The sequence below is a fragment of the Seriola dumerili genome, unplaced genomic scaffold (genome assembly GCF_002260705.1).
Source record: "Seriola dumerili isolate Sdu_G_001 unplaced genomic scaffold, Sdu_1.0 BDQW01000493.1, whole genome shotgun sequence".
Classification (NCBI taxonomy): Eukaryota; Metazoa; Chordata; class Actinopteri; order Carangiformes; family Carangidae; genus Seriola; species Seriola dumerili.
Window position 1 is genome coordinate 989,669 of NW_019174748.1, and position 17,424 is coordinate 1,007,092.

The window sequence follows — 17,424 nt, forward strand, 5'->3', positions numbered from 1 at the left end:
TATATTGTATTAATATTAAAGTAAATATAGAAATGAAGCATTTCTTGTGCTACTTCACTGCTGGAAGAAACACCAGCTACTAGAAGTTCAGGGCTAAAAATTCCAGATGTTGAACATTGATAAGTTACCACAACTCAAGACCAGAGGTGAGGCCTAAATGTCTGCAGGATGGCAGTTAACCCTGCTCTCCACTTAACAGTAAGTTAACTACTTAGCCACCAGACTTAACAGTGGGCCCATGGTGACCTTCTTTACTCTCCTGCACAAGCTAGTCCTTAGCACCTTTTTCCCTCTGAGCACCGTCAGTCTGTGATTTATCAGTGAACACCAGCTGTTGCTGACCTGATGCTAATCTTATCCTCCTCTCCCTCCCTCCCCTCTCTCTGTGAAGGAATACCGAGATAGGAAAAAGGAAAACCAGGAGCGTCTGGCGGAGGACACAGAGGCCAACGAGGCGATGGACGCCCCCCTCCCTCCGCACAGCACCTCCAGGGAGCGTCTGTGGCGAGCATTCGAGAACCCCCACACCTCCACCATGGCGTTGGTCTTCTACTACGTCACCGGCTTCTTCATTGCTGTCTCCGTCATCGCCAACGTGGTGGAGACGGTCCCCTGCCGGCCCCCCAAGGGCAGCGTTAAAGACCTCCCCTGCGGGGAGAAGTACCAGCTGGCCTTCTTCTGCATGGACACGGCCTGCGTGCTCATCTTTACCTTCGAGTACCTGATGCGTCTGTTCGCCGCTCCCAGCCGCTGCAAGTTCATGCGCTCGGTGATGTCGGTGATCGACGTGGTGGCCATCATGCCCTACTACATCGGCCTGGTGATGCCCGAGAACGAGGACGTGAGCGGTGCCTTCGTCACCCTTCGGGTTTTCCGTGTCTTCCGGATCTTCAAGTTCTCGCGTCACTCGCAGGGTTTGAGGATTTTGGGCTACACGCTGAAGAGCTGCGCCTCCGAGCTCGGCTTCCTGCTCTTCTCCCTCACCATGGCCATCATCATCTTCGCCACTGTCATGTTCTACGCCGAGAAGGGCACCAAGGGCTCCACCTTCACCTCCATCCCGGCCTCCTTCTGGTACACCATCGTCACCATGACAACGCTCGGGTGAGTTAATATCAGTTTAATGTTGGGTGTTTGCTGACTGCTGTGATATATGACATTAAACAGATTTTATTTTTGCTACTGATGAACACACCACTGTTAATATCATCACCATGGCAACGCGAGTGTGTGTTCTGTGCTGTAATCGTCCTGCGTCGTGTCGGGACTCGGATGTGTCGTTATTATTGGTTACGGAGGAGAGTTTTAATGTTTCCAGCATGAAAAGAAATGAAGTGTGAAAAACCAAAACTCTACGTGTGTGTGTGTGTGTGTGTGTGTGTGTGTGTGTGTGTGTGTGTGTGTGTGTGTGTGTGTGTGTGTGTGTGTGTGCGCGCCTCCCACACGTTGCTTCTCAAGCACGGTGGTGTATCTTCACCCTGCTGCCGCCCACATACACACTCACTGCTGCCATGTGGATGGGAGAGTTTCTGTGTGTGTGTTTCTGCGTGCGTGTGTGTGTGTGTGTGTGTGTGCGCGCCTCCCACACGTTGCTTCTCAAGCACGGTGGTGTATCTTCACCCTGCTGCCGCCCACATACACACATACACATACACTCACTGCTGCCATGTGGATGGGAGAGTTTCTGTGTGTGTGTTTCTGCGTGCGTGCGTGCGTGTGTGTGTGTGTGAGGATGATGATGATGGTTGGTTCACCCTGCAGCTCTCCAGCACTGATCCATTATCTGTTGTTCAAAGAGCCTTTGGAAACATCAGAAATAGAGAGTGAGTCAGGAATCTGCCATAAGCTCTGACCAAACCACCATACTGCTTTTTAGCACACACACACACACACACACACACACACACACACACAGAGCCTCTCCTCTCTATATGACTCTACACTCCTACCTGTCTGTGAATGGAGGGAGAATGTGTGAGTTGAGAAGGTGTGAATGAGAGCGTGTGAATGACTCTAACAGTGTTGAACTGGAGCTGTGAGATTCTGGTGCAGGTGGAAGGTCGGTTTGTTTTATTGAATGAAGAAAGAAGGTTTCTGTAGGAATAAATTGTTCATATTAAGCTCAAGGCTGCAGATCTAAACTCAGAGTTTCAGCAGTAGTTTGGTTCACTTGGTCCACACTAAAAGAGTTTACTAACACCATTCTACTGTTGTGTGTTATTTGTGGTCTGTTTTGTGTTCAAACTGACTTATTACAAAGAAACCAAGAGCTGTAGAGATGACGTCATACACACTGCAAGTCTAAATCTTGAATTTGAATGTGTGCTTTTGCTCTATGTATAAAAAGTATCCATCATGAAAAGTGAGTTATTAAAATGAGCAGAAAAGGATTAAGAATCAAATAATAATGTAGATAATAGCTGCTACATTTGCTGCTGTGAGTCACAACAGTCTTGTAAACTGTACCTCAGCTGATCACCTGCTGTGACTCTTCATGTATCGAACAGTTTCTTTGTCTGCTCACTACTCTGTGCTCTCTGGTGTGTTTGTTCCTCCTCTTTGTTCAGCCTGTTCCTACCTGCTGGGTACAGGAGCTAACGCTAACTAGCTGTCTGCAGGTACCAGGCTGGTGTCCAAGCAAATTGAATCAGTTTGGGATTGTTGGTGCAACTTTGGGCTCTGAAAACTGAGGGCTTTTATTCTGAAAATCATCCTCGCCTCTCCTCTCCTCGCCTCTCCTCGCCTCTCCTCTCCTCTCCTCTCCTCTCCTCGCCTCTCCTCTCAGTCTTCAGGTCCATTAGTTATCAGCAGGGAGAGGCCGGCCTCTAAATGGATTCTTCAGGCAGCAAAACAAAACCCAGGCTTTTACTTCCCCTCTCCTCCCCCATCCTCCTCCTCCTCACCTCTTTCTGCTCTCTGTTACTCTGTTTCCTTCTAGGGAGTACCCCCCCCCCCTTTCAGTTGGTATCAGCCTGTCGGTACTCGTAGATCACACTAGAACGAGCAGCGTTAAATCACCAAATAAAATAACCTCAGATCCAATCTGAGTCTGTCTGTCGTCTCTCTGATCAGATGTGTTCCAACAAAATATTGATGTCATTGATTGGGTTCTTATTCACACAGATCCAGATGTGGCACATAAAGAGAAGCAGAAATATCTAAACTTGTGGGACAACTCCTTCATGTTCATCCTATCTAGTTCAGAGTTCAGGTTTAGGCCTGTTTTACCTGCTCAGGTGTTTAGTTTGGGTCAAAGATATATCATGTGGTAAAAGGCATCAATTCACACGGCTTATCCGGGATGTGGTGGCAGCACGGTGGCCAAGATCTCCTCCTCCTGATCCTCGGAGGTGTCTGCGGACCAGATAAGACATAGACTCCCTCCAATGTGTTCTGGGCATCAGGGAGGCATCCTGATCAGAGGCCCAAACCAACTCCACTGACTACAGATATGAATGAGCAGTACCTCTATTCTGAGCTCCTTCCAGTTGTTGGAGCTCGTCACCCTGACGTCCGAGGAGACCATCCTCCTGAGACAAAAGACAATCATTTGTTTTAGCCCAAAATGTTTGTTTACGTCTAAGTGAGAATCCCTGTCGCAGATGACTGTTGAGCTCTGACCGTGTGACGTGGTTATGTTGCAACACTCCTCAGAGGATGGAGGGTGGGGCTTATGGGTCAACAAAATGTGGGGCTGTACCAGAGGAGACCACCTTCCCTTTCTAGTGTGCTGACACACCGCTGATGTTTCAGTCACTACCAGGGTGATTCCCTCCACAGTGACTGGGATGGGCCCAGCATCTGCCGCAGATAAAATTAATTTTATCTGGGAACATCGACCAGTAAACTGAGAGCTGAGGCTACTACAGCGTCTCTACAGTTTCGATCGCAGTGTAACTCTGGCATGTCGAGTCAGCGTTTCATTCACACCACCACAACATGTTACTGGTCTGTTCTGTCAGATCTTCACGGATCTCCAGATGTTTAGGGTTTAGTTCCTGTGGCTCCTTCAAACCTGGAAGCTTCATGAGCGCCTAGACGAAACTGACATCTCACATCTGAAGGATGAATCCAGCCACTCAGGAGATGAAATACATTTTGCCTACTTGTCGCCACAGTCTCATACTCATACTCACTCTGTCTCTTTCCCTAACTTGGGGGGGGGGGGTCTCCAGGGTTTGGAGATTGGTGAAGCTGTCATCTAGACCCCATTTACTCTGAGTCATCTTGGGCAGATCTGATCTCAAAAAGCAGAGTGTTAATGTATCCCAGAAGCACTCATGACAGATAACATTAAAAACCCACTCACTGTTTGAGTTATGACATCCATGGTCTGTGTCCGTCCTTCTGATAAATACAGTCGACTCATGTTCGTCTTAGTTTATTGACAGTTGTTAGAAGGTTCTTCTTCTTCTGGTGTGATAATAAGTGACCAAGCAGCTTCCGGTGTATCATCATCTCTGTGTGGACTGGAGGAGGACCAGAGCTAGAGACGCACTGTAAATGAAAGTGTCTTAAATCTGGATTTTATCTGAGTGGAACTGGAGCCTCAGACGTTTCAGTGAGGACAGAGGTTATACAGATGTGGATTCACGACATTTTCAGATGTTCATATTGATGTTTTTAAAATGGATAAATGAAATTTTAGTGTGTCTCAGATTATACTGAAGTTTAGCGCAGTATCAAACCTGTGAAATTAGGAAGAAGAAATTCAGAAGTGAATACTTGGTGAGGTCCGACCTCAGATTACATTTCATCTCTCTCCTCCATTTTAACAGATTCTCTGAACTTGACACCTGTGTAATTTGTCTTCTCTTCCTCTTTCTCCTCTAAGTGTTCGAGTCTCTGAGCTGCATCAGTGTCTTTAGTCTTTGTTTTGGTGACTCCCTCTTCTCCGTCTCATCTTCATGCTCCATTCTGTCCTCTGTCTCCTCTCTTCATTTCTTTTTTTCACTTGGTAACTTTATTCAATTATCAACAGACTGGAGAGGTTCGTATCACTAAGTGAATATATGAATTTAGTTGTTCGTTCACATGACATCACAGTCTTTGTCTTCAAAGCTGCTCTGTGAGAGACGCCATCTGGTGGTGACTTAAAGTTGATGTTTTGTAACATCAGCTGGTTAAAAACGCAGCACGGCACATTTTACAAATCAATTTCGAGCCACAGATATTTTCTTTTTCACGTCAGTCACATTACTGTTTCCTGTCTGATTAACGTTGTTAAAATTGACATCACTGGCGCTGCGAGAGAGCGCCAAGTGTGTTGTCCATGTAGGAAGTCGGTCCGTCTGATGCAGCACTTCCTGTCTGTCGTCTTGTATCCTGCAACGTGCTGAACATTATGAGTCGTCGCTGTAAATGTGCAAAGTTATAGAAAGTTAAGCAGGAGCGACTGCAACAGGCTGCACACGAGTTGATGCATGCACACTTCAATTCAGTGTCCTGTGATGTTTGAAAAGATTTAACAGATTCATAATCAACTTTCAGAAATGTTCAAATTTAGTATAAAACACGTTTTACCTCCTCTCCACTCATCTTCCTCCCCTTCATCCTCCTCTTCATCTCTCTGCTCCTTTGTATTTTCTTCTCCCACCTCATCCTCCCTCCAGCTCCTCTCCTCACTCTGCCGTCCTCTCTGCTCATTTGTTTCTCTTTGTTCAGTTTGGTTATCATTGTTTTTCATCATGCTGCTTTTATTGCTTTGCTCCTGTGTTTTATCACTGTGCAAATAAACTGGAAGTGAAATCATAAACCTATTGCAGCATCTCAAGGAGCAATATATGTGAGGGGAAACATAATCTGCTGGAGCTGGTTCAGAGCCGCTGCCAGGAAACACGCAAACGGTTTGTGTCTGGACTCCAGATAATCCTCGTCTTCCTCCAGGTGCTCTGATAACAGAAACCTCTCAGCTCAACAATTAATAGTTCATGTCACAGGGGAAATCTTTCATTCCTTCATTGATGAGCTGAAATTATCTCACATGGATTTTCTTTTAATGGACAGCTGGAAAACAGAGTGGGTACAACAGATAAACCAGCACAGGATGTTTAATACAATGCGTATAATGAGGACCCTGCAGTGCAGAGAGCAACACAATAAATAAAAGAATTACACCAACAAAACACTGTTGAAAATATTAAAACAAGTTACAAAACAGATCTAAAAATGGCTGCTGCTCAAACCCGAGGCCAGCAACAGCCTTTACCTACTGATGTGTAAAATACCAACCCACCAAGTTACTGCCTGGAGGTCAGGAGAGGGTACTTTCATGAAGAGAGTGAATCTACACGCTACTCTTCCAGAGATAGTAAAAGTGGATTTATAGTTGACTCCAGCACAACGTTCAGTCTTTTCCTAAAACAACTGGTCACTGCAGTTTTTAACAGAAAAACTGCAGGAAACTGCTTTGATTTTGGTTTGATTTTAGGTGGTTCGTAGCAATTTGGGCGACTTGTTGTGCCAAGTTCCTCCAAGCTGAACGACCACACAGGTTGTTTTGTCCAACCCTCTGATACGAGTGTCTCCTGAAATAGCGCCCCTTATGGCAGGCGTTCCAGACCTTGGTTGTCATGGTTACAGTGTTACAAACATGTGGTTATGGTTGTGGAACGGTTCTGGATAAAAGAAGCAACATAAACAGCTGCTGGTTTCACATGGCAATCGAACACCGCTCTCCTGTGAAATATTCACCACAAGCTCCTCCTGGCGTGGCCTCTCTTTATACTGCGTCACCAGACTTCTTCCTTTGCTCCTGTCATAATTACTACGGCCACTAGATGTCGCCTAGAAACAAAATGTAATGTAGCAACCTGCTGCACAGACGACCTGTGGCTCATTTTTCACAGAAGTGGATTTTCTCCTCCAGTTAGGACCAGATATTGACGGGGGCATTGTGGCTAGCTTTGTCCCACATCCTGCGGAGGATGCGGTCTATGAAGGTGTGGCCCTTCATAGCCGTCGTACACCGCGAAGGCCGAACCGAAATGAGATGGTCTGGTCTACAGAGGATTTTCACTTTGCATCACCAGCTGTTCCAGCCCTTACCGTTACAGCGTCACAAAGCATGATTCCTGTTGCCTAGCAAACTTGACAACACGTAACTTTTTTTCACAAAAACTTGAGGTTTTAAGGCCCTTGGTTTTAACAGTTGTACTGTTAGCTGTTTATTGGAGCTGAAAACACAATACTTACAGGCTCTCTGTCAGTGTTGTTTGCTGCCATATTATTTTCATCACTGGTGCACAATGAATCTTGGATAGGTTGGGCCACGAAGGATCCACCTGTTGGAGCCTTCGTTGTCCTGGAAAAGAAGGATTTGAAGGAGCCTTTGAAATGGGACAGTCTAGCCGCACCGCTGTGACGCAATCAGTCTTCAGATGCAGCCTCTGAAGGATGCCGCCTCTGAATTGGGACACAGCTAATGTGTCCAGTCTGCTACAACTTTAGGAAGAAGATGACTGATGACAGACGACATCAAATGTCATTAAAACTAGGCTTAAAGTTTTTATTTAAATTATATTCAGCTCAAGACTCATATCTCTGTGCATTAAAGTGAGAATACTTACGTTTTGCTGAGCAGCAGCAGCGCCCTCTGCAGACACTGGTGGTAATTACAGGACGCTGATGCATTTAATTGTTGGGCTCCAAGTCCAGGAGGAGGCTACTGGAACTGAGAGAAAAGGACATATCTGAACTCCCATCAGCTGTGCACTAAAATGTAGCTTCAGGGAGCAACGTAATTTTACACCGACTGAGGGAGTCGCAACAGAGAGGGACTTCCATAGGCATGGGGGGGGGACCCAAGCTGTCTCGGGCCACCACCTGGCTTGTACTGGCCCCAGCAGGGACCAGGATCCTCTGTGGCCCTCTATCTCACATTCAGTAGGAATATCGACAATGCTTCTTCCATCGTTGGCTGTCACACACACTTACCAAAAAAAAGAAGACTTCCAAGGATAAAGGCGGTTTTCAAAAGTCAATCTAAACTTGATGCTTCGGTCTTTCTCTTCAGTTTGACGTGAAACACAGGGGTATATAAGAACAGCTTGGTCTTGTCTGTATACAGTTTGTTCTGCTGCAGAGCACTTTAGCATCAACATTATTTATAAGAACGAGAAGGGAAGCAGCCATTTCCTCTGAGGAACAGGATATATGTGAGCCTGAGAGCGAGAGCAGCAGGCGGCCTTATAAAACGGCCTGGATGGAATTATAGACCATTGCAACGCATGGCACACACTGTTAATGTTTTAATAGAGAGGCGGGGGGGGCAAAAGGGTGAAAGAGGACAAGGCAAGAAGAGAGAAGGGGTAAATACAGACAGTTACAGAGAGGCTGAGATAATTTGATGCTGTGAAGCTTCACAGTTTACCTCCTCCATTTCCTGTCTGGAGACGACTCCTCATCTCGACTGGGACACAAAATGGCCGCTGTGGTCCTCCTCACGCCCCGAGACATCTGCTGAGAACGCCATAATTGAAGCTGAGCTGTGTTGGAACTATTTCTCGATAGATCCATCCGCCTGGTACATCAGTGCAGCGCCGTTCTGTTCTTTTTTTCCCTCCCACATCCACTGTGTGATATACGGTAACACTGTGATGAGGCTCAGGGTTCAAAATATTTATAATTGATAAAACAAGAGATTCATGGGAAATCAGGGAAACAGGCAGTAAAAGTAATAAAAAAGGGCAAAAGTACATGTTCACCGATCAGAAGGGTCAAAGACACATGATGCAAAATCCAAAGGTCCAATCAAAGTTCTACACAGCCTTGATTCTCTCTGATTAAATGTAGTGGTCTCTTTAAGAATAATGTGTTTTCCTTAAATGAACTGTTGATATTAGCATGCTGCTTTTTGTTTTTACTGAGGAGGCGGGCCTGTGTTTGATCGACAGCAGCTGGAGGGGCGTGTCTGATTGACAGCAGCTGGGGGGGACGTGTCTTGTGATTGATTGACAGCAGCTGGCATGCTGTGTCTCCCCATGCCAGGGGCAGACAGTATGTTGATGGTGATGATGAAGAGTCCACCCCCAAAGCCATGAGGGAAAGTAAAACTTCAGAGTTCAGTGCTGGCATCTGAACACAAGAGGCAACAGACTGAGATTAAACAACAAGCAGAGGACGAGAGAAGAAAATTATTTCGTCCATATTGATTCGTTAGAAGTGATATAAGAGGATTTAATAAGAGGAGGAAACTTCCATATGTTGGAACCTTTAGAGAGAGGTGCTTATAATTACTGTACATGTCAATATATTATATATTAAAGGAGGGAAGTGATTCCTTTTTAAAGAACCACAGTACACAAACATCTGTGGGTGATTAACTTGACAAATGTTGAAGTGCAGAGATGAGAGGGTGCTCAGAGAAACGAGGCTCTGCTGCTTAATGAAGAAGAAGTATTCTGACTTCACTGCTTTGATTTTATCTTAGAGACCATCAGCAGCCGCCTCAGAAACTCACTCATTACACCGTGTTAAAACAGAGACCTCAGCTACCACATGAACAGGATCAATGAGTCTGACTTTTTACTGCAGTGAGCGGCCATGATACACAGAGTGCTCCAGACCAGTTTTTAAAGGTCCATATTTTACACTTTTCCAGTGTTTTATTTGAAGTGTTGATCCACAAGAAGATAGGTTTGTGGTTTTAAGAACCAAAAACCATCTCAATGTAGTTTTACATCTCCTCTCTGAGGTTTCTCTCTGGAGCTCTAGTAACAACAGGTCAGTGAGCCAATCAGAAGAGAGGCTCTGAGCCTGTGACCTTTAAAACCTGTTGATAAATTTGCTGGTGAAAGTTTGTTTTTACCACCATTATTTACTTTGATGAAGCTTCACTCAAGGCCCACATACTAGCTTTTTCAACCACATCTTATGGTCTTCCTCAGCGCATGGAGTACGCTGTCATTAAGACAATAAAACTATAAACACTCAGTTAGAAGGAATAAGGAACACCAACTAAAACGAATTCAGTCTAATGAAACAGTCCTACAGTAAATCCTCCTCAAAGAGGTGTACGGTGGGGGGTAGGGACAAAAGACACATTCAAGCTTAATTTGTAACATTGGTCCTGAAAGGAGTGACTGTGACCAGTGAATTGATCCTCGTGTAGAATTGATGAGTCAAATTTTTAAGGCCAGTTAAGGCCAATTCTCACTTTCTGTCTCTGCATGTCTTAAAGGTCAGCTTTGGTCCAATGATGTAGATGTTGTCATCTGTCCATGTCTGTGAGGGTCCACGTGGACCCCTCTGCAGACGTCCGAGAGAGCTTGTGTGAGGAGATCTGGTGTTACACACATTTATGATTCTTCTCTGAAACAATAGAAAAGAGTGGCACATGGCTCCTGAAGTCCAGGCCCTATTCTCATATTCTCATTAAGCGGTGGCACATTGTCTTTTTTTACTTTCCTCTTGTTCTCTTCTTCTACTTATTCATTTTTATGGTGGTTGTGGATCATTACTGCCACCCACCAGGTTGTGGATCAGGAAATGTGCGTGTGTGGACCCTCAGTTAACATGTGAATGAAACCGTGTGGACGTCCACCGGAGTAAAGTCAGCAACAGAAAGTGTGTCTGCGACTTTAAAGTGAAGCAGCTCTGTTTAAATGAAGCCTGCTCCTGCTATGATCTGTGACCAGACGTGTCCAGATGTATCTGCAGTTCACTTTTAGTGTTCACTTTTTGCTTCAGGGCAAGGCACCAAGCTCCTGACTGCTGCTCTGAGCTGCACACTGAGGAGCTAGAGATAAATTAAATGTGTGTGTGTGACTGTGTGTGTGTGTGTGTGAAAGTATTCAAAAATGACAAATTTCATTTAGCTTGGATAAGATGAGCCAATGATTTAATCCTCCTCTCTCTTTTTAATGTGGACGAGCTTGAAGTGAACCAGGTCCTCACCTCCAGTGATAGAGGGAGAGAGGGGGAGAGAGAGGGGTCATGTGATCAGCAGGTTTGGGTTTTGCTGATCTATGTGACTGTCCTCTCCTCCTGGGCTGTAATGGAGTGAGAACTCCACCACAGATCCATAGCAGCAGGAAGCAGCTGCCGTCTCCCTCAGTACGGAGCTTCTCAGGACCACAGTGTGAAACTGATCAATACTTCATGATTGATTGGGTCCTGGTAGCGGCACTGTAACGACTCTGAAATATTCTGCTGTGGATCTGAGTGTCAACCACGTGTTCAGAGCAGATCTAGAAAACTGCAGATCTGTGCTGGATCTGGGTTTAAGGTGTGCTTGTCTTCTTAAGAACTGTCTGTTGGTGCCTATAAGTCATTATGTGTGAGGTATTAAATCCCGTGGTGACCTTTGACCTCCCCACTATTCATTCACAATCCAAAGGCTGTTGTGTTCTTACTTCTCCCCAGGCATGATGGGAATGTGAGTCCAGACATACACTCTGTGTGGTTGTGTGTTATGTAACAGGTCACACTTGTATAATACAGGACTATGACATTTACCACAGCCCAATCCATTATGTAATATGGTAATTATCAGGTTGTACTAATTATCAGGTTATGCTAATTGAGGCGTTATGGTAATATGGCAGTGCACGCTACATAAAATATGATTTATTCAGCAGGAAGGTAGTGACTCAAGATCTGTAGATAAAAACATCTTCCCATCAGTGGATTTTCATGGAGAACTGACCAATCAGAGAGGATGTGAGGAAGATCATCAGGTGGACACAATGATGGAGGATCATTAGAATTGTTCTTCTGAACCAGTAGCCAGCGCTCATTAACTGACCATTAAACGTTAACCAACGGGATTAAAATGTATGACTTAGAACAGAAGAGTGTCTGCAACCCATTAAAAATTACCAATACACGGGGGTTAAGGTGGACTTGAACGGTCTGGAGCGTATAAGCAGATCATCACACAAGGTGATGGTCCTTTTTAACTCCATTGTTGCAGAAGAAGCAACATCCTACTGATCCAGTAACACATAATACGCTCTATGCTCAAAACTCATGATGGTATAATAAAGATCAGCTCTACGTGTGATTAAAAAAGAGCAGAGGAGCAGAATGGCTTGTTGACCGGTGCAGAGAAATGAACTTCTGGTGTGAACAGCCAGGCTGCTGCTCACACGACATAGAGTCAGACTAGCGTTAACTAAAAAAACAAAACAAACGGACCTAGCTGATCTTAGTCCTCAGCAGAGCCAACAGCTTGTTTACTGGTTTTTATTCGAAAAAGCAACATGTGGACATTGTGGGGTTAGTCTGGTGTTAGTCTGTTAACTGTCAGACCTGCAGTGGAAAACACCTGCTCTGATGGTGAGGATGTCCCAGGATATTAAATGTTTAACTGATAATATTAACCTTTCAAAATTCTTACTGTCAGTTAACGGTTAAATGGTTGATTATAAACAACAGTAGTATCAGAAAATGTTTCAGACACATCAGCACTAACTGTCATCTTCAGGTCTGTGCAGACTTAAACTCTGACGGCTCAAGAGGCCAGCAACAGCTTTTAACATGAAACAGGGAACAGGTAGGAGTCACCTGACTGCTGGAAATGAACAATTATTATTATTAACAATTATTCATGGTCAACTTGAAATCATCTGACTGGTTGGTGACCCCCAACCCTTCTGAAAAATATTAATGCTGTTCCTTTAAAATGTGGCTAATGTGAAAATAACAACAGACTGGCTCCACAAAAATTTTGGAAATAAGTTACATAGCATAAGGTTGTGTTTGTAGTCTGTACAGTTTTAAGGTCCTCAGTCCTGGTTCATAAGGTCTAGGAGATATTTCATAGATCACATATATTTCAGATTTTTGTCATGTCTGTGTTTGAACCAAAAACCTTCAGTCTGCACATCAACCCTGTTAAACCTGATCCGGGGTCAGCTGTAACCACAGTGGTGTTTTTAAATGACTAATCCTGCTGGACGTTTTCCTGCAGCACCTGAACCTCGAGACTTTTAACTTAAAGTTCGTGAGCTTTGTCTCTGTCATGATGTTCATCTTTATTCATGCACAGAGCAATAAACACAATGTTTCAATACTCAGCATTCTCAGCCTGCGTTACAGCCACAGTCTCCTGCTGCTCACACACAGATACTATTGTTAACTAAAGGCTAAGTCCACTTATTGAAGTAAATTATACGTTCAGTCACTCCATCATAGTATAAGACCTTTTTGGCCTTTTTACATATAAAATCATGTCATTCTGTTGCTTCGTCAAATACACAGAAACAATAATAAATAAACACAAGATGATATCTACCTGAACAACATTTATTCTTTACATTCTCTTACAATGTGTCTTTTTGATTATTTCAGCATCTTCATAGTTCGACCTCATTAACCTCTGTCTCAGATATAGAAGACAACATAAAACAGAAGGACCTGTTCTGTTTCATTTAGCTCCAATAACAGCCTGTCCTGTCCTTCAATACCAGCATAACACCCTGTTTCTGAAGGTAGTGGTGTGTCACCTCATTTTAGCGAAGCACAGAGACTTTTTCAAAGAGATTGTATTCAACATCATTTTTTTTTAATTGGACCTAGCGTCTGCAACGTCACCCACAGGTTTCTAAAGAGCGGTTTTGAAGCTCAGAGTGAGTTGCTCCACCGTTGCCATCTTGCCAGCGCCTGACTCCGCCGCTAACTCTTAACCAGAAGCACTCAGACTTCCTCCTCCTCTCTGTCCAAGTCCTGCTTCCTCCTGCCCACGAGCAAGGCATTGCACCCCCTCACTGCACAGGCAGTCACACAGAGCCAAAGGACACAGAGACACACACACACACACACACACACACACACACACACGCGTTCTCTCTGCCCTTCAACAAGCACTACCAGGAATTTATTGCAAAATGTAATTAAGGATTTGATTCTTTACTTTTACCCCTGAGACTCACACAAACACACAGTCAAACACACACATGTACTTACAGTAACACAGACACACACACACACACACACACACACATACTATTCACAGTGTCCTTCAACACGCCAAGAAAGTAATTTATCTTGTTGCTGTGTGATTAGGAAATCCTTGTTTCATCACAAATCCCCCTGACGCACACCCACACTCACACATTCACACACACACACATACACACACACACACACACACACCTAAATACCTGATGGGTGGGGCTGTTACCATGGTTACGTTTGCGTTTTTTTAGGCAATTTTAGTCATCACTGGATGTTAATAATCAGATTAAAATACAATTTCATGTGTCAGATATTGGGACAGATGGTCCCTAACACACTCACAAATATACCGTGTGTGTGTGTGTGTGTGTGTGTGTGTGTGTGTGTGTTACTGTAAGTACATGTGAAAAAACAGAAACATCCTGATGGTTTTTCAGTGTTTCTGGGATGTGATTCTGATCAGTTTATGATCAGGTTCCTGGTTTCTGCAGCGTTGTAGCGTCACATCTGACCAGGATTAAAGGGCAGCATTGCTGCGATGGGTCTGCTGGGCATTAAGATTAAAAACCACTCTCCACCTGAAATATTTTAATATCAAACTCTCGCCTGCTGGGATTTAAACGGTGGCTGTAGAGTATGTGAGCTTTCTAAGAAAACTGCTGTGCGTCGCCCGTTTGACATTCCGTCTGTGTTTTATTAAATCTGTATCACGGCTCGGTCTGGTTGTCTCAGTGTGGTGAATAAAAACAGGTTGGAGAAGCTGGTCAGGGTGATCTGGGTGCAGCTGTTCAGCTTCATGAAATTTATTGTGAAAGCGTCAGTAAGACTATGACTTTAATCCAGGTCCAGTCCACACAACAGCTATACAAACGCATAAAACACACATTTTTAGGTACAGCGTGACTGACAATGAAAATATCATTATCTCTGATGTCCATCACGAGTCAACGTCCATAAAACCCACTGAGAAATCACAGAAGAAAGACACTCCTTCTAACTGCAGAACTTGCCTGAGATTTTCTTCAGTATCACATTGATCCAGACACGTTATCTGTACATCCATGGATACACTGCAGACAGGAGCTGCTAATAGCAGATTCGGCTTCTTTTAATCTAATTTAAAACCCCTGCTTTAACAGAAAACCTGCTTTTTGAAGTTATTTTGGGGTGTTTTTATTCGACAAAAGTGGAGACAGACAGGAAATATGGGAGAGAGAGTGAAGGGAGAGACATGCTGTAAAGGGAGTCGAACCGGGGACCTGCTGCTCAGGGTCATTGCGCCTATATGGTATGTGCCCTTAGCACACAACCATCAGGTTTCCCCATGAAACCTGCACTTTTCAGACAGATCCAGGATGAACAGTCTTTAAACTCATCTCAGATTTCTTTGTTTCTCTCTCATTTATTTTTAGAGACTAAACTTGTCAAGTTGAGCAGCTCCTAGAAGACACTTTTGGACAGTTTTAGATCTGGTTTACGTTTGGAGGAGGGGGAGGGAGTCATTGGTCACACAGTTATAGGCCTGAAACCCTTCCTCGTGGCTGCTGCCACAGGACGCTCAGACACACACAGAGCTTTAGACTGTGTTAGTCCTGTGGTCACTGAAGAGCTGAATCTCTTTAGGGACTGTCACACAAGCTCAAACTACTGTATTCAGCTTATTCAGCATGTCACCTGTGTGTTCTCTACCCTCCTGTCTGGTGGTTTGGTGAGAAACTCAGTTTGGATCCATGTCAGCAGATATGAATGGAGTAATTCTAATGGATTCTAATGGTGACCAGTTTCATGGTACATCTGAATGTCCACACAAAGACTTCCAAACCCTTGCAACACGCGCATTTATAAATAGCGTATATTATTCCAGATGTGTGGTGGTTTGAAGGGTCAGATTTCCGCAGACCACAGCTTCACTTGTAGACTCAGCCGGCTCGTTCACAGGAACTATGAGAATTCTCCTCTTTGCGAGTTGAGCGTCATCACCTTCTTCAAAGCAATCAGCAGATGAACTGAGATCAGGAATCAGAGGAAATCGAAAAGCTCTAAATCCACCTGTCAACCTGCGCTGCCCTCGCATCATGCCTCTGTCTCCTCCACAGCCTCTCAGAAGGCTCGAAGCACGGCCGGGGTCGCACAGCGTCAGGAGATCAGAGCGGAGGAGATTTCACATTAAGCTGATTTACAGAGACTGAAGCTGCAGGAGGAAATGTCAGAGCAGAAATAAAGAAGAGGAGAGAGAGGAGGAGGTTTAAGCAGTTTAGTGTGATATGAAGAATGTGGGGCAGAGGTGAGAGATACACTGTATGTGTGTGTGTGTGTGTGTGTGTGTGTGTGGGTGTGTGTGTGTTGATAGGGGAGGAGATGAGAATAATACTGAATTACAGTGTAGAGTAAAAGTTTCTTCACTTCCTGTGAGTGAAACCAAAGCCCAGTGTTTCTGTTGTTGTTATTATGTTGCCAGGTTGTGTAAAATCCTCCTCCTTCAGACACTTTGTCTAATTCATCAGGGACATGTCTCCTGTTTGACCACTGATCTTCTGGAAACCCAAATCCATTCATACACTAATTATTAACATTCTCACCTGCAGAATTATTTTGGCAGAACCATTGATTAACAACATGGAGTTTTATTATTTGATTGTTTGGATGTGCAGTCATTGAGGGGAAGCTGATTAACCAGTTCCAGTAACACCAGGGTCCGGCTCACTGGTTTTGTGAGACTAGCACATGAACGGACTGGTCTTTTTCTGTGTCATTCAGCACATTAACAGGCCTGCGGCCAGATGCATAAAACTCTGTGTGGATTAATGACTAATAGTATGTGCACGCACAAAACCAGAAATATGTGACTTGGTTTGATGACAGTAAAATTAGAGTAGAAGTTACTTTGTGTAAATATATGTTGTTGTGCTTTATTGCTGTTTATCTCAGTTCTTTGTTGGTTAAGAGGCGGTGAGGTCACAGTCGCTGCCAGGTTACTGTTGTGTTACTGTTCTGTAATGAGCTGCTTCACAGCTCAACGATAAAAATATGAACTGTTCACATCAAATAATTCAGATGTTCAGTCCGTCTGTGTTTGAGGATGAGAAACTGTGAGAGACGCATAACTGGAACTTTTTGGGTTAATGCACCTTTTAGAAAGGTGGTTCAACTGTTGAGGACTGACAGCCAATCAAAGAGCAGGATTCTCTGTGGTGTAAAGTATGAAAGCTGTGTGTGTGTGTGTGTGTGTGTGTGTGTGTGTGTGTGTGTGTGTGTGTGTGTGTGTGTCCCAGTTTTCCTGATGACTGGATGCTCTGCAGGGACCATCTCCGTGTCCACACCTCACCCTCCTTCCTTCATTTAATTTTCCCTACACCCTCTTTCTGTTGTCCTTCCCTCCTGTGAACATCCCCCCACCCTCTCTCTCTTTCTCTCTCTGCCCCCCCACCCCCCCACCTCTCTCCTCAGATTGTACCTGAGCACTGACTCCCCTCTCTGGAGTCAGTAAATGATATGTACTGTCTGTTTATTCACTGTGGTCACACT

The 17,424-nt window shown here is 44.5% G+C and overlaps 1 protein-coding gene across 1 annotated transcript in view; it reads left to right on the plus strand.

Annotated features, from left to right (window-relative positions):
• The window catches only part of kcnd1 (potassium voltage-gated channel subfamily D member 1), a 58,038-nt gene that overhangs the window by 13,364 nt on the left and 27,250 nt on the right, over nt 1–17,424 (plus strand). Inside the window, exon 3 of the mRNA XM_022763930.1 lies at nt 392–1,104. Coding sequence (XP_022619651.1) covers nt 392–1,104 — 713 coding nt within the window. The remainder of the gene's footprint in view (nt 1–391; nt 1,105–17,424) is intronic.